Raw genomic sequence first — 26009 nt, 5'->3', positions numbered from 1 at the left:
AACAATGAATTCTCCATCCTCCCATGGCCTCCCTAACTCACCTGATCTCAACTCAGTTGAGCTATGTTTGGAACCAACTGAGAAAAGACATTCAGTGCTATGGCCATCCACTTGACAATGTATAGGTATTACTGACTGCATTATGCAGTGCATGGGTAGCACCACAGGGCACCCTGCAACACCTTGCCATGACACTTATGAAGGGATATCAAAAAGGTTCATACCCTTACCTAGAAAAAATAGCCCTAGAAAGGTGAAACTTCACAGGAACTTTAATTTTTTTCTATGTACTCTCCATGTAACACATTTCTCCCATTTATGGATCAGTTGTTTAATGCCTTGACCGTAGAATCTGTACTTTTTGCCTGAAACCACAATTCCACTTCATATGACTTCTCGAGACGAATCAAAGCAGTTCCCACGCAATGGTTTCTTCGTTTCTCGAAACAAGAAGTCTGATGGTGCTAGGTCAGGAGAATAGGGTAGGTGTTGCAGTAGTTCAAAGCCGCACTAGGCAACAAAGTTGGCAGTGGCAGCAGCCATGTGAGCTGGTGCATTGTCTGACAGAAGATGGACACCTTTGGTTAACATTCCACAGCTTTTCACCTTCAAAGCAACAGGTAACTTTTTCAAAAGATTTCTGTAGTACAGTCAACCCCTGTATAGCACAGTACTTCTACAACATGGTTTTGTTTTAACACGATTAATAAAGTGTGGAAATCCTTGCAGAAAATAGTACTTATATAATACCGTTAAGAGAATTTTGGCAACTCGCATAATACGGTATTTTTGAGCTTTTGTGCAGAGAAAAACTTTGCTATTCTGTTGGATGCAATTTTTCAACATTTCCATTCGTTTTTGTGAATCTCTGCTTTTGGCTGGCTAATCATTATGCAAAAAAAAAATTATTGGGAAATCCCCATTTTCTGTGCTATTGAACTTGTACTTGTTGAACTTGTGGAAAAATCTAGATTTCAAAGTGTTATTACTATTGGATAACATGCTAGGCCATCCAAAAGATTTAAGTCATCCAAACATTGAAGTAATGTTCCTACTACCTAGTATAACTTTAATTAAATCAAGGCATTATATCTGCCTTTGAAACTCATTACAGCAGAAAATACTACCTAGTATAACTTCTTTAATTAGATCAAGGCATTATATCTACCTTTGAAACTCATTACAGCAGAAAATCATTGCAATGAATTTTGGAAAAGATTGATTCTGAATTGAATTGATGGAAAACTGAAGTGAAGGAAACATTTTTCAATTGTGGGCTGTATCAGTATCAGAATCATAGTTTGTTGCTCAAAGAAGTAAAAATTTTCTGCTATATGCCTTAACATTAAATGCGTTTTGGAAAAATGTATGGCCAGAGTCAGTCCATTCAGGAAATATGGTTGAACCGACAGAAAGCAGAATCCATGCGGTAATAGAACTTGCTAAGTCAGTAGGAGGGAAAGGTTTTGATGATATGACTACTGAAGCCCTCGTGGCTAGTACAGTTTGTAGAATCGCCGCCACCCCACCCCACCCAGATGGAAAAGATCAAAGTTCGAATCCCGTCGATGACCAACGAGAGGAATTTTTGTGTATTTTTTTTAACGTGGCTGAGTTAGTCGGTCTCAGGCGAGAGTAACATGGTTTTTTCTCCCAGAAACTCTGGTTTTTCGTCCAGAAAAATAGAAAATCAACCTCAGAATGCACACGGTTTGAACACACAGAGCAACATAGCCTTAGTCGCCGCTGCTCCTTTTATTGGTACAAAAAGAGGCTGGTGAAGCGGATTTGGTGGAAATGGCATTGGAGACAAATCAATTCAGAGGATGATAGCGCAGATGAAAATTCTGAATTTCCAAATTTTACACTAAAAAAGTATACAGAAAGGCATAAAGTTAGCCAAACAATTAGAATCTTATTCTTTGACTGAAAGGAGCCCAAAGCTCAAAAGGGAGCTTCAAAAATGGTTAGTTCCACACGATGAAATTACAAAGGTCTATCAAGCAAAATCAAACAAACCCAAATTAGTGATTTTTTAAAGAGAGCAGAAGATACACAAAATATAGAATGGTGTATTTTTTTGTCAGTTTTGTTAACATAATTTAACGAAATGATGTATTTTTGTTAGCTTTTGGAATGTAACCCCCTTTTTTATACTGGTTCTTAGTTCCGTATAAAATGGTTTAGCACTACACGAGATTTTATAGGAACCTAACTACCATGTTATACAAGGGTTACCTGTATTCTCCTGTATGTGGAACCATGAGGTAGGTCACAAAAACCCCTTTTCTGTCCCAAAACATGGATAACATCATCTTCTCTGGATCATACGGGTACACTCAGCATTTGTCACCAACCAATCAAAAAAGTTCTCAACATCTGCATTACACACAAATCGAACAGTTGGCAAGAATGTTGCATTCGACATTGCTTCTGCAAAGGTGTCAGCAATCTTGAACCCATCATGCGGAGACCTTAGACATGTGCAGATAGTCATGTAAAATGCCTTGGGCAGACCCATAACTAATTCCCGCTGCATTTGCGATGAAATGAATTGTCACATGTCTGTCACTCAGCACCAGCTGCTCAATCTTTGCAAAACTCTCACAGCCTGTGGATGTTGATGGCTTTCCTTCTCTTCGCTCATCAAAGGCACTTGTACGACCGTACTGGAACTTCCGTTTCGACTTTTTTAATAAATTGATAATAAACAGAGTGACAGCAAATTTTTCAGTTTTAAATGCATGCCTAGTGTTATCAAAGAGAGAGAGAGAGAGAATATCAATTAATGCGCTTCACTAAAAAAAATTCTTCTTAAGGAATAATTTTAACAAGGTACAGTCAGTCTTTATTAATTTATATGACATTTTGATTTTATTAATATCCTCTGCAGAAATTCAATTTCACACTTAATAACAAAGATAACTAAATTTCATTTTTGCTGACATTATACTTTAGGTATTATCCTCTCTAATATTAGTACAGAGTGGGAAGCCAAGTGAGCGACTTTGAGCAGCTCATTGTTTTCCTCCCTACTTTAGTCAAGTGCATGATGAGCTGGATGACTAGATACAGTAGTGGCAAGAAAACTTGGTCATGTTGAATTAAATCTGTTGTTAGTGAGCATCACTAAGAGATGATGCTCAGCATCACTATGAGAGTTTGAAGAGTAGAATAGATGCCCTCGAAGGAATTAAAATGAAAGGCCCATCAAGCTCTCAGCTGGTCAACTCAGCGCCAGAGCTCACTCCTGCGCATCTGGCAACACAGCGGCAATCTTCCAGGCAGAATGCACTGTCCCACAGGAGCTAGTTATTGTTGGTGACTCTATTGTCAGTTTAGATGGGGAATATATTGTGCAAAAAGGATAGGTGGAATAGGACTCTGCCAGGAGCAAAAGTTAATGATGTTGTAGAGCAGTTATCTTTTAAGGGCATGTACAGGTTAATGTAAAAAAAAAAAAGTCTTGGGTTTGGGTTAAATTTGAAAGCGTTTGCAAATCTGCCCAGAGACGATAGGAGGGAGTATACGATGAGAACTTTGTGAATCAATTCAGCCCTGGAAAGATTGTGCAAGGTTCACTTCTGCAGGGATGGGATACACATCAATAGAAAGGGTCAAGAATATTTGCTGATGTCGAGGCAGTGTTAGACAAGTCAGAAAACTGCTAGTTTGGGGGGGGGATTCACAGACTAATAGATTAACAGTCTATTACTACCTGTGGTACTACCTTTTACTACCTGTGGGCAGAAGCGAAAGTGATTCTTGCACTTCTTCTATTGGAATGAGCAGCATCCTGGAAAGCAAGGTGCTCGGGATTTCAAGGACTGTTAGGTGTCATCATGGAACAAGTAAATACACTGAAAGGACAGAACTCATGGGATATCTGGTTCCTGGGCAATGCGATGCTGTCACTCCTCTTGCTAGTGGACGAATCACCGCTTGGCAGGTATATAGAGGTACACTGCATCACTATATTCACAAAGATGGTCATTTGATGTCAGTATGGATGAATGTCATGAGTTAACCAACTTTGAAAGAGGAATGATAGTGAGTGCCCGACACGTGGGTCACTCTATTGCGGAGGGAACAGAAAATGCACTATCCCCTTTCGAAAGTATCAAGAGTATATCGAGAACACGCCATTTCCAGGATAACATCTCATCGTGGACAGTACTGTGGGTGGAGAAAAGTGGTGGATGAACATGGCCAACCAGAGAGCAACAGTGGCACAAATCACCACCAACTTCAACGAGTGAGGTGCCAGAAACGTCTCCACCAAGACGATTAGGCGATCAACAGCCGTAATAGATTATGGGAGTTGCTGACTCACCAGTGCCCCATTGCTAACACCATGACATAGAACTCTACACCTCCACTGTGTGAAAAAACATCGGCACTAGATCCTGGACATTTGGAGCTGGGCCTCCAAATGTCCAGTTTCCAGTTATTTGAAGTGGAAAGGATGGTGCATATCTGGCAGAAACCGCACAAAGCTATGCACCAGTCTTGTCAACAAGGAACTGTTAGGGCAGCTAATGGTCTGGGGCAGGTATCCCATGATTTCTATCCACTCAGTGTACATAGGCTATGTTTGGATAACTAAAAGTAAGAACAGGTACATGTATACTTCCATGTACATAAAATGCTATGAGTATCGTAAATAAATTTGAATTGCCGGTCAAGACATATGTGGATATTTTTGGATATCAGAGATTTGGTGTCACACAGATATAAGCAATGCAGAATTGGAATTTGGAGAGTGCAATATGTACAGAAAGGATAGGAAGGGAGGAGGGTTATGCTGTTAGTTAAGAAACATAAAATCTAAGGAACTGCATCGAGTTGATATGGGTGGACAGAGCAATATTGAGTCAGTTTATGTGACATAAGCACTGGGAAAGCAAAAATGAGAATAGGAGTCTGTTATAGGCATAATGAATCTAATGAGTACAACAAACTGTTGTACAATGAATTAGAGTGGACCAGTAATCAGAATGTCTTATAACATGGGATTTTAACTTCCCAGATACTATGTTCATTATATATGGCCTCGGAAATTATAAGATTTTTATAGGACTGTCTTGTCCTTTCATCTGTTTTGGGGCCAGGACAATTTAAACTTAATTGATAATATAGTGGTCTTAGCTACCCTGCTGTTGCACTAATTTCAAACTGATGGCCTAGCTGAAAATTGCCTATTTGTTTAAAAGATGGGATTGCTATATGAGCCTGTTTCAGGAGCAGTTAGTCCCTCACTGATTGCAAGTGGTCTCTGGCAACAACAACAACACTCCAACAAAACAGATAGTTAGCAATATTACAACTTTGAAAACTCTGATTTTGTATACTGCATAGCAGCTCATATTGAACAACTTCTTTATAATTATTTTGTCTACATGTTGCCAATACAGACTCTGCTGTCTAGAGAGTGATGAGGCTGTCATTTATTATTTCCTTCATTTTGGAAATAATAAATGCAAATTAACTTTTTATCTAAACTATCTGTTTAAAAGTAGTGCAATGGCAGAGTGACTCATTGCAAGAGCAAGTTTGTTCTGCTGTGAGAATTAAGACCATTGTATTATCTATGTGGTTTAAATCCTGCTGACTACAAAACATTAAAGGACAACTATGTTGTCCTTTAATGTGTTTTTGCATGGTTTCTTAAAAACAAGCACAGATTACTTTTTTAACCCTTTGTGGTCTGACGTTACTGATTGGTGACTGAAAGTGTTGGCTACCAAGAAGATCTACTTCTGTTGTGCATTCCTTGTGTTCTTTGGTATGGGTAGTGATGACTGTTGATTTAATGCACCAGTAAATTGTTTGGTGAAAAGTATACTTGGTAATCCATTCCAGATGCTTAGTTCCATGACTTAGCACATTGTTTTGCATTTGTGTCTGTTTATGAATGTGATTTTCCATTCTAGTGCTTTTTAACCAGTCTTTGAACATTCAACATATGCAGCCTTCCTCTCTGCTAAATTGCACTTGTTAAATGCTAACTAAGAATCTTGCTTTGTTCAAAGTCCATGAGGTTCTGCCTGTTCCCCATTTCATACAAATTTATTTGGAAACTAGTTGATTCATTCACAATGTGACCTCAATTTATATATTTTTGCATAGATTGTTGCATATAGCCCCAAGGCTGTCTGGTCCTAATAAAGTGGCCAGACGATGCACATTATTTACAATTGTGGTAAAAGCTTGTTACATTACAATGAACCATTTTGCTGTACTGAAATTTGTTTATAATGAATATTGCTTATAATTATTGTAAAAGAACATTAATTTTCAAATAAGTTCTGCTGCATATTTCTAGTTTACAGTAGTAGTAGTAGTAGTAGAAATTTCTGCTTTGTTTTTTACTTAAATGTCAGTTTTACCATCAGTAATAAATAATAAATATATTTAATTAATTTAATTATATTAAATATATACAAGCAAATATATTTATATAGGAATCATTTTGAAAGCATATTTGGCTTATTAGAAATACAGTAAACATAGCATTAAAGTTTTGTTTTTAATGTGTAGCTTTTTTGTGCATTAATGTGAAAATTCAGTTTTAGTGCATTAAAAAAATGCAACTTCAAAAGTTCCCTCATATCACTTATATAGCTACACGACCCCTTATTCATTGCATTTGGATTTAAATATTGGATTTAAATATTTTTATATGTGAACAATGCTACCCTGGTTTGTAAAATTTCTTTAATTATTTTACAAGGTTTTACTTATACAACCTCCAAAGTTTTTAGATATATAGTAGCTATACCATTTGGTCTACTTTTTCTTAATTCTAACCTTTTTACTTATACCCATAACAGACATTTTATTACTTTCTGATTTACTAGACTAGTCACTGCTGAGTTCAATATGTATTTTTTATTTTTAGACTGAGCTATGTTTATTTTCTATATATCTTTTGCCTTTCTGTCTGCAGAATTCAGTTATTCCAACCACATATCTGCATTATAATTATCGTTATAGATAATTCCTTCTCTTTATCAATGCTCCACTTATGTATCTCTATGCACATATTTTATCAAAATATGACTATAGAGGTAACTAATTTCTTTTTTTTTTTTTAACAACTCTCCATTAAATCCATTCTTTTACTATAAATAATTATATGTCTAAAGCACAGTCTCTAATGTGGTACTGTACTGCTTTAGATACATTTATCAACTCAACTGAATATGTTTGCAATATTTTTTCCTTGCCTTCTTCCTTCCACCATGCATTACTTGAAAATTCCAGGTATCGATTTTATACTCTATTTTCTCATTTTACTTTCATTTTCCCTTCTCCACACGCATCTGGTATTAGTCTTGTTTTATACTAACATTTACAAAGTCAGGGCCCTTACTAAAAGGTTGGGCTTTACAACCCCAGCTAGCCTAGTATGTTTAATATCTTTTTTCTTTACTTTTTATCTTTTTACTTTCTACTTCTACCTTTTTCCAATTCTTAAAGCTATTAGTGCAATATGATGGTGATAAGAATGTTCCAACTATCCTTAATGTCTCGTTATCTTTGTCGCTATTTAATTACACCTTTATCCTTTCCCTATCCTCAATTTAATCTCTTGCACCATTTGCTTGTTCTAAATTTATCAAATTTATATACTTTTTGCACTAAATTCCAATACCAATATTTATTCTAAATTACATTACCCTTTTGTGTTTATTTAATTTAATTATATTTTAATTTTATTTCAGCTTTATCTTAATTTCACCTTAATTTTTATATAACTTACACTGCTTTGGGGACTGCCTTGTCCATATTTTGTGAGAAAATGCTACTTTATCCCACTTATAGTTTTATTCTTTAATTTGCTTCTCTTCCACTGATATGGACAAGTATAGATATGCAGTTCTTGATACATGGTCAGGTGAAACACCTGATACCCTGATGAAATACCTGACCATTTATCAGTATTTACTTTAGCTAACATCAGATTTTTGCATTTTTGCTACCCCCTTCTTCCGTCTTATAGCTAAATTTGCCCACCTATTTCTGATGCTGGCTAGTTCACCTTTTATTTGTTTAATCACTTTGTATTAATTGTTTTACTTTACAGTTCCCTCCTCTCTAATTGGCTTTTCAATTTAGCCTATAATTCTCATAATTCATTTTAACATATAGGATTTTTAACATTCTTTCCTTCTCGTTTCACAACTACAACTTTTCTTATTTCTGCTACCCTTCCCCTATTAGTTTTTGGTATTTTGTGTAAATTTCACTTCCATCTTTGCACTTTTATCAAACCCATTAACATTAATTCCTCCATGCATATATATACTTTTGCATCATTTATTGCTGCTTTGCTTATTCATGTGCAACTGCCGCTTCTTGTTAAAACTCATGTTTATATTTGGTATCTCATTATTTATATATATATATATATATATATATATATGCAGGGTGTTTCAAAAATGGTGGGCAATAATTTAAGGGTGAAAAGAATAAACTAAAATAAGCAAACAAAGTCCCAGTGAACATCGGGCCACAAATGAACCGTTTTGGAGATAACGCACATTTTTTGTTAAGATCCGCCACTGACTATGGGAGCATTCTGGAGGGTAGTCTGTATTGCTGAGACCTTGTACACGCTGGATATGGTAAGGGTACAGTAATTGGTGATGTAAAATTTGCCACACATTGCTATGACTCAGTACATGCTCTTACAGAGCAATTCTCCTTGTCGAAATTCCTGGATTTTGTTCTTTTCTTTCAAACACCCTTTCTTCAACATCAGGTGTTATGCTTGTGGGCCCACCTGCTCGTACTCCATGTGCAAATCGCCCATGTTCTCTAAGGCGTTAATGTACCCTGATGATAGTGCACCTATTGGGATGGGAAATACTTCTTGGTACAAACGTTCAGCCTTGAGTGCACTGCCATTGGCTTTACCATACATGAAGTGAATGTCTGCATATTCTTTGTTGCTTTTTTTTTTTTTTTTATGTGAACCCCAAACACGAGAGGTATTAGAACCCATAGTACTTAGTACCGTGCTTGGGTTGGAGGTTGAGAAGATGAAAGAAGATATTTGTTGACATTGGACTTGAACTTCTGTAGATTGTAATTTTCAGGAAATACGTGTGAAGGAAGGTTGTTCCAGAAAACGGCAGTTGAATGAATAAATGAGGAAGATGAAAAGTTGGTTCTGTGGGTTTGAAGTTGGACAGTAAATGGATGTTGGCTGGTGGCAGCACGTGTTCGGACTGTTTCGAAAGAGAGAGTGGGAATTATAGAAAACAATTCAGAAGAACAGTGCCCATGGAAGTATCTGTAGAAGAGGCATGCAGTAGAAACAGTACATCTATGAGAAAGCGAGCGGAGAGACTCTGTTAAAGATGAATCATTAATTAACCAAACTGTCCTCTTCTGAATGGAATCAAGAAGCCTGAGAGAGGTTTTGGGGGCACCACCCCAGTTGTGGGAACAATATTAAATGTCAGGGCAGATTTGCAATTTATACAGGGTGAGCAGCTGTTTGGATGAAAAGTAACGCTGAGAGCGAAAGAGAAAACCAAGTTTTTAGATGCAGAGAACGCAATCTTTGTAATGTGCTTGTGCCAAGAGAGATTAGAAGTCAAGGTAATCCCCAAAAAAGATATATCATTTTGCCTAGAAATCGGAGTGCCACTAAAGATAAGCATAGGAGAGAAGAATCCTTTTTGTGAGATATAAGACAAGACTGAGTTTTAGAAGGGTTGAAATCAACTAAGTTGTCTTTGCCCCACTGGAGAATTACCTGATGATCGGCATTTAAGGAATTGGTAACAGATTTTCGAGAAGTTGAAGCTGATTGAGCAGGACAAGGTATCTCAAAATATAAAGTGGAATGCAATGTGCTATCATCGGCAAAACTATGGATAGGATTTCCAGTCAATGGAAGAACGTCATTAATATACAAGAGGAAAAGAGTGGGGGAAAAGAACTGAACCTTGGGGGACACCGGCATTAGTGGAGAAGTTAGAACACAGGAGCCATCTACCATCACCCTCAGTGAGCGATCAGAGAGAAAACTGGATAACCAATTACCAAAAACAGTTGGCAAACCATAAGATGGAAGCTTGTTTAGAAGACGTTTATGCCACGCACGATCAAAAGCCTTTGAGATGTCAAGAGCAACTACTTGTGTTTCACCGAACCTTTCCATTGAATTAGTCCATAAATGGGTAACATAAGCCAGAATATCACCAGTGGATCGACACTGATGGAATCCATACTGGCGATCGTTGATCAGACGGAAGGTTTCTATGTAGTTTAAGAGTTAGCGGTTAATTGATTTCTCCATTACTTTAGAAAGAGTTGAAGTAATTGCAATGGGACGATAATTAGATGGGAGGGATTTGTCACCCTTTTTAGGAACTGGCTGGATATGAGCAAATTTCCAAGCAGAAGGAAAAACACCTTTGGAATAAGAAAGTGAAAAAAGGCGGCAAAGAATAGGAGTAAGTTCAGGAGCACAGGTTTTGAGAACAATTGGAGAAATACCATCGGGATCTGGAGCTTTCTTAGCATCAAGATTCATTAAAATCCTTCTGATATCCTTTTGACGGAAGACCACAGGAGGCATTGAATGAAGCGTGTTGGGAATGGTGGGAGGTGTTTTACCAAGATCATTAATACATGAGCTGGAAGAAAAATGGAATGCTAGCAGGTCAGCTTTATCCTTGGCTGAAGTGACAACAGAACCATCTGGTTTGGACAGAGGTGGGAGCAGAGATGGGCAAAAGTTGCGCCCAATATCTTTGTCAAGGGACCAGAATGCTCAGCTACCATTAGGGCAAGAAGCAAGTTTTCTACTCTTAGCCTATTCAAACTCTAGTTTGGACTGATTAATAACTGCTTTACGACTGTTGCGAGCTTTGGTGTAGGCAGAAAATGAAACTGAAGAATTAGAAACAAGCCAATTACGATATGCAACATTCTTCTCTTGAACAGCCTTAGCACATTTATTGGAAAACCAAGGTTTAGATAAAGGACGAGATTTTAAAGTGGAGTGTGGGATAAAGGATTCCATTCCTGCAAGAATAATTTCACTGACTCTATGTGAGCAAACGTTGACATCAGAAGTTTTGAAACAGTAATCTGACCAAGGAAAAGAAGAAAAGAAGTCTTGCAGCTCATCCCATTTTGCATTCTTGTAATGCCAAACAACACTAGGTTGGGAATAGCCATGAGATAAAGGTTCCATCGGAGAAGAGACAATCACCAAGTTGTGATCTGAAGTGGGTAAAGGACCTCCACTTCGACCGTGTACTTAGAAGGGTTGTCCGGTATTCTTGTAGGTAAAGGAACAATTGTGCTAGGTCATTAGTAATCGCAAAAGCCTCAGCATCTCGACCTGCTGAGTCGGTGTGACCAGAAAACGGAAGCCAGCTGGAGTTGTGAACATTAAAATCACCAAGGAATTATCTCACTGTTAGGAAAGTTGGACTGGAGAAAGTCAAGTTGCAAAGAGAGGAAGTCAAAGAGTTCCAAGTGATTAGTGTAGTTGGGAGAACGGTAGAGACAACAGATGAATTTGACACAATGAGGTAGAGAGATTTTAAGCCAGAGAAGATCAAAGAGAGTAGATTCCAAATTGCCAAGTCTCTGACAGATAATATCAGAACAGTCATATGAACAAGTACCACCTTTTAGGCGAAAGGAATCATACAGCGAATAATTTGGGCATCTGAGATGAGCAGTAGTCGAATCAACGGATAACTGAGATTCTGTCAGAAAAAGTACATGGGGTTTGGCAAACTGCAAGTGGAAATGGACATCGTTAAGATTAGAATTGAGACCACGTATTTGTGAAATGAATTAGAAAGTGCTTGGCAGGTTTAGATCTTTTCGCAGATAAGCTTGCCCTATTAGTTTTGACAATTCATGGTGCATTCAATAGTAAGAAAAAGTGGGTGGGACATGCTGTATGAAGTAATGAAATTTTTGGATATGGCGTACACGTGGTAAGAATATACCCAGATCCTTTACATAACGGGGCCTCGACAATGCTCCCCGCATACACACTACTCGGACTCCCTCCAGTCACTATCTGGCAGAGTAGAGGTAGCAAGATTATACACTAGCTGATCCGGAAGCCTCCTAGAGAGTTACCAATAGGTTCCGTCCGGTGTACTAACTACCGGCCGGCCTGCGAACACCGTTTTAGAGCTGTACCCTCGAAATGTAAGGAATATTGGAGCTTGCCACGACATTCATTATAACCTCAAAAGTCATCAGTCATACTGCATGATGGAAGAGATAGGGAAGGGTTGACCGGAACTTAGCTCTAGAGACTAAACATGGGTTCCAACACTTCAAGCCTCCAATAAGCAAAGTGGTGGTATTTCACCGGTTGATGAGAGTCATCTACCACCTAGTACTGCCTGGTATCATAGAGGGGCTGCGTTCCTCCATGTGATGTGGGTGCCACACCTCGACCCCTGCTTACGTTGGTTCACACCTGGGTGGTCACCCACCATGTACTTGTGCATGGAGGTTATACCCAGGATTACTAACAGTCCCACCATCGTGAAGGTGCAAGCAGAGGATTTGGCTGTCACAGACCATTCAGACCTCGCCGAAATTGGATCCACGTGACTTGAGTGTCACCCGAATATCAGTTCCATCAGCGTTTTAGACTCCCAGGTAGCAAGTACAGCTTGTCTGGCATATCTGAGAGAATGTCTGTGACAACCTCATGGCTTAACTTCTTTCCATGTTGACTATCCTTTGACAAGTACTAGTATGCCTGCTACATCTCAGAGCATTGGGAAAGGGAGAGAATGAGCATAACCTAACCTAAACAAACAAGTCACTGGTAGATCCCAACTAGAATGTGCAATATCTTGAAAACGATTCACTTAAGGACCCATGTTTAGTAGGCTATTTTTGCATATTGTAGTTTGTACAGTTCACCTTTAAATTATTGACCATCACTTTTGAAACACCCTGTATATATATATATATATATATATGTTTTTTTTTTTTTTTTTTTTTTCACTTTAATATTTTACCTGTTAACTGTCTTTAGGCTTCTGAAAAATATCTTACTCAAGTTATTCTAGAAGATAAATCAGCATTAGAAACTGAAGCAGAAGAAACCATTGTAAAACACTTGTTCACCATTGGTGAAGTAGTACAGTCATATCCTTGTGGTTTCTCATCCAGACTTTTACTTGTTATTCAGAGCATAATAGCTGCCTCCTTCCCATACATTAATGGTTTGTATTGCTTTACTGAAACTTTAATTTGTTGTGAGTTACCAAATATAATTATTATTTTAATGTATTTTTTTACAAGAAATATAATCCAGTTATGTAAAGATAGATTTTGTATGGTCTGAACACCATCGAAAGTTTAGTATTTAGACCATATAGAGCTTATAAGTACAATAAGTGCCGGTTATAGTGATCACTTGTTATTAGAATCAGCGCTCAATAGAATCAAATTTCAAAGAACTGATCCAAATCAGTAAAATGCACTATACTTTCATCGTTTACTAGAATCACATTTTCGGTTATAAGAATAAATTTTGAACATCTCTGTGATATTTTTCTAAAGAACATTTCTGGAGGTCACAACCATAAAACAATAAAAACAATTTGCAGTTTCTGGTTTATTGATCTTTTCTGTTAGTGCAATAAACAGGTAGTAAATTTTATCTTATTCATTTGCGATAATACCAATAGCTGGAATTCCGTGTTTTCACATTATTATGGTGAAATGTGTTTCCCCGTCACTGAAATCTGCTCTTCATTTCTATGTCTCACTTGCGTGTGCCATGTTCCAATTTGTGTGTGCCGTGTGCTTTGTTATTGATTGACACTTATCTTTTTTTACTGTGGTTTAAATTTTACTACCAAAAAAAAAAATCTGTGAACAGAAAGAGAGTGAATTTGAGTGTAAAAGATGTTACGAATTATAGAAACGTACAATAAATTAAACTTAGGCAATGTCTCAAAGAGAAGCGGCAGTAAAATTAAGAGTATCTCAGTCGTATTTATCAAAATTGTTAAAATCACGTCACACATTAAACACTAATGTGATTAGCGAAACCAGAAAAAGGAAGCATGAAGGGAAACATGCCAACTCATTTAATGTTCAATCAATTGTAGCATTCTTCTTCAAAAAGCAAATGTTTTTGCTGAAAAACTACACGAAGAGTTTAAAGCGATGGACAGATGGCTAACAAGATGGAAGGAGAGGCATTGATATTGTTTAGAAAAACTTCATGGAGAAAAACAGGATTCTGATAGTTCTGCAGCCAACACCTGGTTGAAAAACTCTTGGCAAACTGTGTTAAGCACTTATAATCCTGAAGACATTTTTAATACAGATGACACAGGGTTGTACTACCCCAGACCACTGCATGATTTTTAAAAATTCCTCTGAGTCTGCAGGAAAGAAGATCAAGGACAGGATTACAGTTCTTTTAACATGCAACATGACGGGAACAATCAAGATGAAGCCATTAGTTAACGGCAAGAGTAAATTGCCTAGTGTTTTAAAGGAGTAAAACAGCTGCCTGTTGAATATGCCAATAATACCAATGCTTGGATGACAGCTTCTTTATTTTAAGATTATCTTCGTAAATGGGATTTCAAATTGGATAAGAAAAACAAAAAAATTGTATTGGTTTTGAACAACTGCCCAGCACGTCCAAAGTTGACTTTCAAAAATATTGAATTAGTTTTTCTACCTTCAAATACCACATCACTGATTCAACCTCTCAACCAGGGAATAATAAAAACCTTTAAGACCTTTTATAGATCTGATATGAGGCGAAGAATCATCCAGTTTATAGATGGTTTGGGAACATCATCCAATATTGCAAAGTAGATAACTGTTCTAGATGCACTTCACATGACAACGAATGCCTGGAATGAAGTTTCCGAAACCTGCATTAGCAACCGTTTCAAAAAATGTGGATTATTATTCATGATGGGCAACTAAGTGACGATACTGATCATTGAAAAGCCTAAAGACATGGGTGAACAGGAGTTTCATGATTGGGTGGACATAGATGGTGATCTACAAGTTACTACAGCTTTAACAGATAAAGAAATTACCCAGTCTGTTTCTGATAATTTCACCGAGGAGGAGGAAAATGAAGATGAACCTGAATGAATTCCAGTTACAAAATGGCAAACTCGTGAAGCTATAGCCATCTTAAGGAGAGCATTGGAAGAAACTGGTGCAAGTGATGGTGAATATAGACTGTTATACAATATTGAAAAATCTATAAATAGACTTTGTAGTAATAATTTAAAGCAATCTAAAATAAGTGACTACTTTAAATTATAATCATATTACAAAGTGTTATGTTTAATTTATATGTATATTAATTAAGCTATGTATGTAAGTATAAATTTATTTTTATTTTGTTTGGAACGTAAAAATCAGAAGAATATTCAGATTTTTATGTATCTTTTAATTGGTAACAAACCCTTGGTAATAAAGTGTAAATTTGTGCTTTATATCTTTATTTTTATAGTCTCTGGATAATATTTGTTGATTTTCGCTTATTAGATCGCTGTTTATTAGAATCAAAATTCAATTTGCAAACGTGATCACTATAACCGGCGCTTACTATATATATATATGTATGTATGCTGCATACTTCAGTCATGATATAGTTAACTTATATGAGCATTAGTAAACAAACAAAATGCTGACCAAATTAATTGCTGCTCTTCTCTTTTCAAACTAAACTAGAAACCTCAGAAAAACTTAAACAATATGCTTGATATGCCTTCGTCAATATCATTAATAAATATCGAAAATTGTAAGGGTTCAGCATTGAACCTTGCCGAGTGGGCAGGAGTGCAGTAGCACACGCTCTTTGAGTAGACCGGGATTCAAGCCCCTGACTGCTGAATACGGTCGATCTGCCAACCCGCACTGGACCAGTGTGGCAGATTATGGTCCATTTCCCTCAACATGAATTGTTGAGGAGGCGTCCATCCTGCAGTGGGTTGATAATGGCTGCACTTTACTTTATTGAACCTTGAGTGACTCCACTAATAACATTAGGCCAAGAAGGGAGCCCATTTATAACTAACCTCTGTCATTCAGCCATCCATTTATCCAAAGCAGTAGCTTGCTTTAATTTGTACGGCAGTCTTTCGCAAACAGTAATATCAAATGCTTCACTGAAATCTAAGTATATTATGTTAAAATTATTTTTTTGCATCCAGCTCCTTTGTTAATGTGTCGTAGTAGCTAATCAGATTTGTCAGACATTTCCCCGTAAAAAATCCATGCTGTTCTCGTTTCTGTCTAGATGGTCCTGCAATGACTCCATTATTTTCCTTAGAACAGAAGTCAGGTTTACAGGTCTGTAACAACTCACTTTTCCATTTGATTTTCACTCTGTGAGTAGGAAAGACATTTGCATACAAGAAAAAAAAAGAAAAAAGTATTTTGAAACATCTGTTATTCGGCAAACTCTTCAGGTGGTGGATAAGATGTGGAAATACTGATGTTTACCTTGCTTTTTGGCAGTCAATGCATATAATAGGAGTGAGAACGAGATTAGCTCGGTGCGGGCAAAGTTTTTACGGTTCCAGCAGATAGAGAAGTTTTTCTTCAATTTTTACCATAAATTGGTAAATTAATTAATTTATTTACCAATTTAATTTACTTTAAATTAAATTGGTAAATTAATATTACTAAATTGGCATATTAATTTATTTTCTAGAAGTAGCTTTATATTCCTAGCTACAATACTTAGTTTATTTTGAACTTACAGGTTTTGTGAGTTATTACTTAGTATTGGTAAAACTTGTACCGTTCGAAACTTGTCACCATTGTGTAGTATCAATACGGAATAGCATTACGTATATCTCAATTTGAACGCTGTTCAAGTTGAGATATATATGCTTAATGTAAAACTAGATAGCATAATACATAGGATTGTAGTAGGAATCTGTTAGCTTAGTATAGTATTGGCAATTAATCAATTAAATTTATAAATCCTTTTAATTTTTATTGTTAATTAAATTGTATTTATCACTGCTTAAAAAAAGTTGAAATGAATGGACTTATAATGGCTAATACCTTCAAAACTCAGGACTATTATAATATATTACAATCTTTAGTGACAGAACTGGATGGTGCTAAACCAGATCAACTCAAGTGTTCTAGGTGATTCCCTTCTACTTCTCTCTTTCACGGTAATGCGGGAAATTTTTTTTTTGGCTGGTGCAACATATGGCTAATAATAATAATTATTATTAAACAGAAATCATGCCCTAGACTAGAGCAGCAAAACAACTTGTGCAAAGTAGCTAAAGTGCTGTGGTTTGCGGGAGAACTGTAGGGGACGATTCTCCAACGCATCGGGTGCCTCCGTAGCCAGGTGGGAAGGAGCAGCAGTGCGTAGCACACGCTTCTTGATTAGACCGGGGTTCGAGCCCGTCACCACCCAATACGGAGGATGCGGAAAGGTCAGGGAATGACCACCGCATATCCCGGAGCAATATGGCCTTAGTTGCTAATGCTCCTAAAAACCAAATAACAAACAATCCAACGCATCACAGTCTAAAAAAAAAAAAAAAAATGTGCAAAATGCAACATGTTTGCAGATCTCTTTTGAACAGCCCCTCGACGTGGGCACCTGTACGTGGTGAGGGGACCTCCCAGTGATGCTGCTGGACTTCCAGACTAGCATCACTGGGATCCAACGCCCACAGCCCAGGTTCCAGGCTTACATCAATGGAATCCGGCGTGTTTGCCGTGCGCTGCGACCCGTGGAAATTCGGAAAGGGGGATCCTGGTGGTTGAGGGGCCCTGCTTCGACAAGATGGGTGGTCCTGGAAGGCCCGGCTAGGATCAATCGGCTAGTAGGCTCGCCTGCGAGGGTCAACCGTGTCAATGCCACGCCCCTACCCTCATGGTCCGAGGGACAGGATTCAGGCTGGCGGCGGTGCGGGTATAGTGTCTGGGTAGCCCTGGCGTCCCACTCCCGAGCGCATTTATTGCATGCTGAGTAGTGGGCGTCCCTTTGGGCTCCGTGGTGGGTGGGGAGCCCGGGCACTGAACCATATAAAAAACTCTATGAATCCTGATAAACTAACTTCTTCAGGGGCCCCAACCCGGTCCCTATCTGAAACAATTGAAAAAGAAGCAGATAGCGTTATTGCTAATAAGAGGCAGCGAACCGAACTACCATCAGGGCCAGTCCCAAGGTTCCTAATTATGCACTCAACAAGTGAAAAACCGATTGGAAAAATGTCACCCTTCTTTATCCAAAAAGGTTTGGATGGGTTAGCAGGTTCACCCAAGTCAGTTAAGAGGCTCCGTTCTGGGGACCTCTTGATTGAAACAAAAAATGACAGGCAGTCTGAACATCTACTCCGAGTAACATCAATTGGAGGAATCCCTATAACAGTGACACCACACAGAACACTCAATTCATCGAGAGGTGTCATTTTGGAGTGGGACCTTCTTGACGTAACCGAGGAGGAAATCTGCTCCGAATTAAAACCACAGGGAGTTACTGCCGTCAAGAGAATTGCTGCGCGAAGGGAAGGAAAAATTGTTAAAACCAGGACCGTTATCCTGACTTTTAACTCTCCTAAACCTCCTGACGAGATTAAAGCTGGATACATCAACTGTTCAGTGCGTCCATACGTTCCGAACCCGTTACGGTGTTTTAAATGCCAGAAGTATGGACATTCTCAAATGGCCTGCCGTGGAGCCCTTGCATGCGCTCGATGCGGTGCAAAGGACCACGAAACAACAGCATGTTCAGCCGCAAAACCCACCTGTATTAACTGTGAAGGCGAACATCCGGCCTACTCACGAGCATGCCAGAGGTGGAAAGAAGAAAAAGAAATTCAACGGCTGAAGGCAGAGCTAAATATATCATACCAGGAGGCAAGGAAATTGGTCAAACCCCTGAATATCAACAAACCTACCTACGCCCAGAAGGTAGCAGGGAGATGTTCCGTCGGAACTCAGACGGACATGACCATTCCTCCAAAGGAGTCTTTCACTCCCATTGCGCGTTATCTGTTAAGTTCTCAAAAACCTGCACAAAAGGGCCAATCAGCTGCCACTCCTATATCGGTACCTCCTAATGCTCCACAAGTAACAAAGGTAGTTATGAAAGAAAAGAATAAGAAAGGGGAAGTCGCCCCTAGTACCCAAGAAAAGATGGATGTCGAGCAGAAGGAGGTACCCGAAGATTCAGTCTTGGAACTCTTTGCGGAGGAGGAAATGGACACGGGACAGCGTCCATTCTTCCCCAAAAAAGATAAATCCAAGACTGATAAAAGTAAGCCCTCAGCACCTCGGAAGCCGCCTGATGGACCCACCAAGCCAAAATAATGGCTAAATTCCTACAATGGAATTGTCGTGGATTCCGGCGAAATATTGATGACATCAAGGCCCTCCTGCAAAAGCACGAGCCAGTTTGCTTTTGCTTGCAGGAGACATATCTAAAGGCAAATGATGATCCCACCATGCACAACATCACATTTTTTCGAAAGGATAGAATTGTGGATGGCCCTGTACATGGGGGAGTGGCTATCCTTGTAGGTAACCAGACCCCAGTGCAGCCCTTGCTAATTACAACCAGCATAGAGGCTATTGCAATTCGCCTTTCAGTGGGATTTCTATTTACTGTGTGTTCCATTTATTTGCCACCTGGGACTGACATCTCCCAGGCAGACCTTGATGATCTTCTTATGCAGCTGCCTCCCCCTTCCTTACTTCTCGGGGATTTTAACGGACATAACACCCTGTGGGGTAGTGCTACCATCAACGGAAGGGGACGAGTCATAGAGCATATGCTCAATGACAATGACCTTTCCCTTCTAAATACTGGAACAAACACCTTCTTCCACATACCTACCCGTACTTTTTCTGCCATTGATCTCTCTATCTGCTCCCCTTCTCTACTCCCTTCACTCACTTGGGAAGTGGAGGAGAATCCATACGGAAGCGATCACTTCCCCGTGATAACCTTGTTACACAGTGGGAGGCCATGTCTTCCATTTAGGTTACCACGGTGGAAGATTGGTCAGGCTGACTGGACCGCCTTCCAACATCAGGCAAATTTTGATCTTAGCACAGTCAGTCAAGAGCCTATCAATGATGCAGTTAAGTACATCACAGAAAATATTGTCCAAGCAGCTGCGAATGCTGTTCCAAAAACATCTGCCCGGTTTCCACCATTTCCTAAACCTTGGTGGAATTCACAATGCACAGCAGCAAAAAAGGCTCAAAACAAAGGTGGGGGATATTCTGCCGATATCCCACCACGACCAACCTTATAGCCTTTACACGTGCATGAGCCAAAGCACGATATATCCGCCGTCAGAGTTAAAAGGAATCGTGGATCCGTTTTACATCATCTATTAACCAGTCTACCAACTCTAAGGTAGTCTGGGATAAAATCCGGAAAATCAAGGGAAAATATACATCCCACCCTTCTGCAATCCTAGACTATAATGGATGTGCTATTGCAGATTCAACTGCAATAGCCAATGCTCTTGGGGAAACATTCTCTAACATCTCTGCAACATCTTCGTATTCCCCAGAGTTCCTGGTCCTGAAATATAAAATCGAAAAACAGGCACTTAGCTTTAAATCTAAGAGCATTTATCCCTACAACGGGGATTTCACTATTCAGGAACTGGAAAGAGCTCTCGCTCTTTCCAAAGCAAGTGCCGTTGGACCAGATGGCATCCATTATGAAATGATTAAACATCTATCACCAAAATCTATGGATTGTCTGCTCTCTCTGTATAACAGAATCTTTACTGAAGGGCAGTTTCCGGACTCCTGGTGAAAGGCAATCATTCTTGCCTTCCCTAAGCCAGGAAAGGATCCAAAAGTCACCACCAATTATCGTCCTATTGCTCTGACTAGCTGTCTGTGCAAAATCCTGGAGAGAATGGTTAATTCTCGTTTAATATGGTATCTTGAATCAAATGACCTTCTCTCCAACATCCAGTGCGGTTTCCGAAGGAACCGGTCCACTTTGGACCATCTTATTAAATTGGAAGCATCCATCTGGGATGCTTTCCTAAAACGCGAACACTTGGTGTCGGTGTTCTTCGACATGGAAAAAGCATATAACACAACTTGGAGATTTGGCATTTTAAAAGATTTACATAGCCTAGGCCTTAGAGGGCATCTCCCCCTTTTTATTCAAACCTTTTAAGCCAATCGATCATTCCAAGTTCGTGTGGGATCCTCACTCTCTCGCTCCTTTAGCCAAGAGGAGGGAGTACCACAAGGATCAGTATTAAGTGTCACGCTTTTTTGCCATCAAAATAAATTCCATCACAGAACAACTTCCTCCAACTGTAAACAATGCCCTCTATGTTGATGACTTTAGCATTTTCTGCCAGTCGTGCAACATGAGGGTTATTGAAAGACAACTGCAGAAAGCCATTGATAGTCTGAATTCCTGGGCACTTGCTAATGGCTTCAGGTTCTCGCCGGAGAAGACCGTTTGCGTACACTTTTGTCGCAAGCGTAATCTTCATCCTGAACCTGAATTAAGGCTCGGACAAAATGCTATTCCAGTAGCAGCGAACACAAAATTCTTGGGACTCATATTCGATAAAAAATTAACCTTTTTGGATCATATTCGTCAACTCCGCACAAAGTGCACAAGAGCCCTTAATATGCTCCGCTCGCTTTCCTCCTTATCTTGGGGTGCAGACCCTTTCTACGGCTTTACCATGCACTTGTGCGATCCAAATTAGATTATGGGTCCCAAGTATATTCTTCAGCCAGAGACAGTGTACTTCGATGGCTGGATCCTGTCCATCATCACGCTATACGTATCGCTACTGGAGCATTTCGAACATCTCCTGTCCAGAGTTTATACGTCGAAGCAAACGAACCACCGTTATCGCTTCGACGTAAGCAGTTGTCTTTAAAGTACGCTTTAAAACTGAAATCCCTGCCAGACCATCCTACGTGGCCCTTCGTTTTTGAGCCACGATGGGAAAACTTGTACAATACCCGTCCTTTTGCAATCGTCCTTTTGGTATTCGTCTCCAAGAGCTACTCAAAGAACTTAATATGAAGGTAGACAAGGTTGCCCAAACACCAAAGCAACCCTTTCCACCCTGGCTTGCTCATGTCCCGGCATGTGACTTGTCCCTTAGAAATTGGGGAAAGTCGGATACTCCATCATCAGTCTACCTGCAGCTTTATTCAGCACACCGAGCTGAACATTCTGACTTCTCGCCAGTCTACACAGACGGTTCGAAGTCGGAATCATACGTGGGATCTGCTGCTGTCTTTACAGACAGCACTACATCGGAGCAGATTCCCTCTGAATGCAGTATATTTACTGCAGAGCTGCATGCTATAGAGTTAGCCTTGGATCACATTAGTGAATGCCAATACCAACGGTTCATTTTATATTCTGACTCTCTCAGTGTGTTACAGGCTTTAATATCTCTGAGGTATAATCCTCATCCAGTTCTGTCTAGCATTCAGCAGAAGATTCACGTGCTCCATGAACGCGAATATGACATCCGCTTCTGCTGGATTCCCAGCCACATTGGGATTAGGGGAAACGATTTGGCTGACGCCACTGCCAAATCAGCAATTCCCAATAATAACCGCTGCCTGTCAGTCCCCTATACGTACTACAGGCAAATAATACACCAAAACATACACTCCCAATGGCAGGACTCGTGGAATAGACAGACTGGAAATAAACTATATTGTATAAAGCCTGTAATTGAACCGTGGCAGTCTAGCCTGCGCAGGAATCGTAAGGAGGAAGTTGTTCTAGCTCGCCTCCAAATAGGACATAGTCATCTTACACATTCTTTTCTGCTGAGGGCAGATGACTGTCCTATGTGTGAGAACTGTGGCAACATTTTATCTATTCATCACATTTTAATTGAATGTCCAGATTTTAGCAATATCCGTTGTACCGCTTTTAACCATCTGACTGAGCCATATACACTCAGTCAGATTTTATCTGACAATGACAATGTGTCTGCTGTTTTTAGCTTTTTAAATTCAATAAACATTTTTACTCGTATATAAAATTTTTACATTTTTCTTTTATATATTTGCTATACCTTTTGACATAGTGACCTAACTAATTAGGTCACTGCAAGTTTAAAATTTTTTACAAATGACCTGGTCTTGGCACATTATAGCTTTAGTAGCTAATGCGCCAATAAAACCAAAACCAAACCAAACCAAATCTTTCGAACAGAACATGATCTAGCCATGGAGGATGTCTTTGTGTGTGCTAGGTGCAGGGAATGTGAAGAACTTAGGTGCCAACTCAGTGTTCTGATGGGCGTCTATGAGAGCTTGAAGAGTCAGGATGCCCTCGAAGGAATTAAAATGGGGGGGGGGCATCAAGTTCTCAGCTGCCCAACTCAACTCCAGAATACACTCTTATGTACCAGGCAGCACAGCGGCAACCTTCAAGGCAGAATGTGCTGGTCCCACAGGAGCTAGTTATTGTTGGTGACTCAATTGTCAGGGAAACAGAAAATATACTGTGCAAAAAGGATAGGTGGAATAGGACCAGGATATGTATGCCAGGGGCAAAAGTTGATGATGACATAGAGCAGATATCAACTTATAAGGGCAGAAAAGGTGATATCGTTGTACATGTTGGCGCTAATGACATTAAGTGTAGGATATCTGCGGATTTATTAAGACAGTACAGGTCAATGCTGGAAAAAAGTCACGAGTTAGGGTCAAATTTGAAAGTGTCTGCAATCCTGCCTAGACACGATAGGAGGGAGTATATCATGAGAGCCTTGTCAATCAATTTGGCCCTGGAGAGATTGTGCAGGGCTCATGGGGTAGAATTTTTCTCAGTGTGGTCTGTGCTTGTTAACAGGAGAGATTGCTTTTACAGGGATGGGATACACTTAAATAGAAAGGGTGCCAGAATATTTGATGCTATCGAGACAATGTTAGGTGGGTCGGAAAACTGCTAGCTTGGGGGGGATTCACAGACTAATATTTTAACAGTAGCCACAGGCAGAGGTGGAAATGATTCTTGCGCTGCTTCTATTGGAATGAGTGGCAGCCCAGAAAGCCAGTTGCTGGGGATTTCAGGAACTGCTGAGGGTCATGAAATAAGTAAATACATGGGCTGTGTAAGAATAACTAAGAGTAAGAACAGATGCATGTATACTTGTATACAGATGCATTTACACCGATGCTAGGAGTATAGTAAACAAATTTGATGAATTTGAAGTGCTGGTTAAGACATCAAAGGCAGATATTGTTGGAATATCGGAGACTTGGTGCCACTCAGATATAAGAGATACAGAATTGGAATTGGGGAGTAAAATGTGTACAGAAAGGATAGACAGGGAGGAGGGGTTATGCTGTTAGTTAAGAAACACATAAAATCTAGGGAAGTGCATCCATTATGAACAGTGCAACGTTGAGTCGGTTTGATGTGACATGATCACTGGGAAATCAAAAGTGAGGGTAGGAGTTTGTTTTAGCCCTAATGACTCTGATGAGTACAATGAACAATTATACAGAGAAATGGAGTGGGCCAGTAAATCAGAGTGTTTTATAAGGCGGCATTTTAACTTCCCAGTTAAAAGACTGGAGCTTGTGAGTTGGTCACTCGCACACAAGCGAGGCCTTTGTGGATTTATTGGATGGTTGTTTTTTACAGCAGCATGTTAGAGAGGCAACAACTCTTGATGTGATTATCAGCAGTGATTATTCATGCATTAAGAATTTACAGATAAAGGATAAAGGAACCACTGGGTAGCAGTTTTTTTTTTACCTTTAGGTAGCAGTGATCATAGTGTATTGATGTGGGATTTACTTAAAGATGTAACTACGATCAGGAGTAAAGGGAAGAGTTTTTGTTTTCATAAAGGTGACTACAGTGGTCTCAGAGATTTTTTTAGGTTCTATACAGTGGGACCAACTGATTATGTTACCAACAGCAAATTCTAAATGGGAAGCATTCAAGGAAGTAATCTTGGAAGCTACTAGGCTTTTTGTTCCAACTAAGAAATACTGCTCTAGGTTCAGGCCCAAATGTATGTCAGATGAACTAATGAGACTCGTGGCAGAGAATAAAAATGCATGGCATGCACATAAATTGTCAGGCGACACAGAAGCCTGTGGTAGATACAAGCTGGTCAGTAATCAAATCAAAAAGAAGGTATGCATGTTGTTGTTTGGTTTTTAGGAGTATTAGCAACTAAGGCCATATTGTTCCGCGATATGCAGTGGTCATTCCCTGACGTTTCCGCATCCTCCGTATTTGGTGGTGATGGGTTCGAACCCCGGTCTAATCAAGAAGCATGTGGTATGCGCTGTTGCTCCTTCCCACCTGGCTACGGAGGCGTCCTCAAAAAGAAGGTTAGGCAAGCGAAGGCAGATTACGAAAAATCTTTGGCAAAGCAAAAAAAAACAGCAAAGATTTCTTTACTTATATAAACTCTAAAAGGAAGGGGATGAATCAGATTGGTCCACATGATATCAATCGTTTGACTGTAGATGATCATTCTCAGGTAGCCGATAAACTGAATAAGTATTTTGCACCTACATTCACGAATGAGGAGTTATTCAAGGAGAAGAGGGCCAGATGTTTATCAAACTATAACAGGGAGTTAAATGATTTAGTAACTGACAGCAAATTGGAGGAGAAATTGTTGAAGTTAAACATAAGAAAGGCACCTGGGGTGGATGGGATCTATCCAGTTATATTAAAGGAGGCAGCGAAATAAGTAAAGAAACCCTTAGCCATAATTATGAGAGCATCCTTGGACTCACAGATGTCCACACGGACTGGAGATGTGCAAATGTATCTTCATTTCACAAAGGGGGATCAAAGAGTGACACAAATAATTACAGACACAGCATGGGTTTGTTGAGGGGAAGTCCTGTCTGACCAATTTGCTTGGATACTACAATATAGTCACAAATGGAACTGGATGCAATAAAATAATTTTGATATCATATCCTTTGATTTTAGGAAACCTTTTGATACTTTTGCACATGGAAGACTG

The 26009-nt window shown here is 39.3% G+C and overlaps 1 protein-coding gene across 1 annotated transcript in view; it reads left to right on the top strand.

Moving 5' to 3' along the window:
• LOC150085599 (condensin-2 complex subunit D3-like) overlaps nucleotides 1-26009 on the top strand; it is a 154505-nt gene that overhangs the window by 114141 nt on the left and 14355 nt on the right. Inside the window, exon 5 of the mRNA XM_090374612.1 lies at nucleotides 13046-13235. Coding sequence (XP_090230738.1) covers nucleotides 13046-13235 — 190 coding nt within the window. The remainder of the gene's footprint in view (nucleotides 1-13045; nucleotides 13236-26009) is intronic.

The sequence above is a fragment of the Mastigoproctus giganteus genome, chromosome 5 (genome assembly GCF_048544385.1).
Source record: "Mastigoproctus giganteus isolate SK-2022 chromosome 5, ASM4854438v1, whole genome shotgun sequence".
Lineage (NCBI taxonomy): Eukaryota > Metazoa > Arthropoda > Arachnida > Uropygi > Thelyphonidae > Mastigoproctus > Mastigoproctus giganteus.
This window is presented reverse-complemented; position numbering and strand designations above follow the sequence as displayed.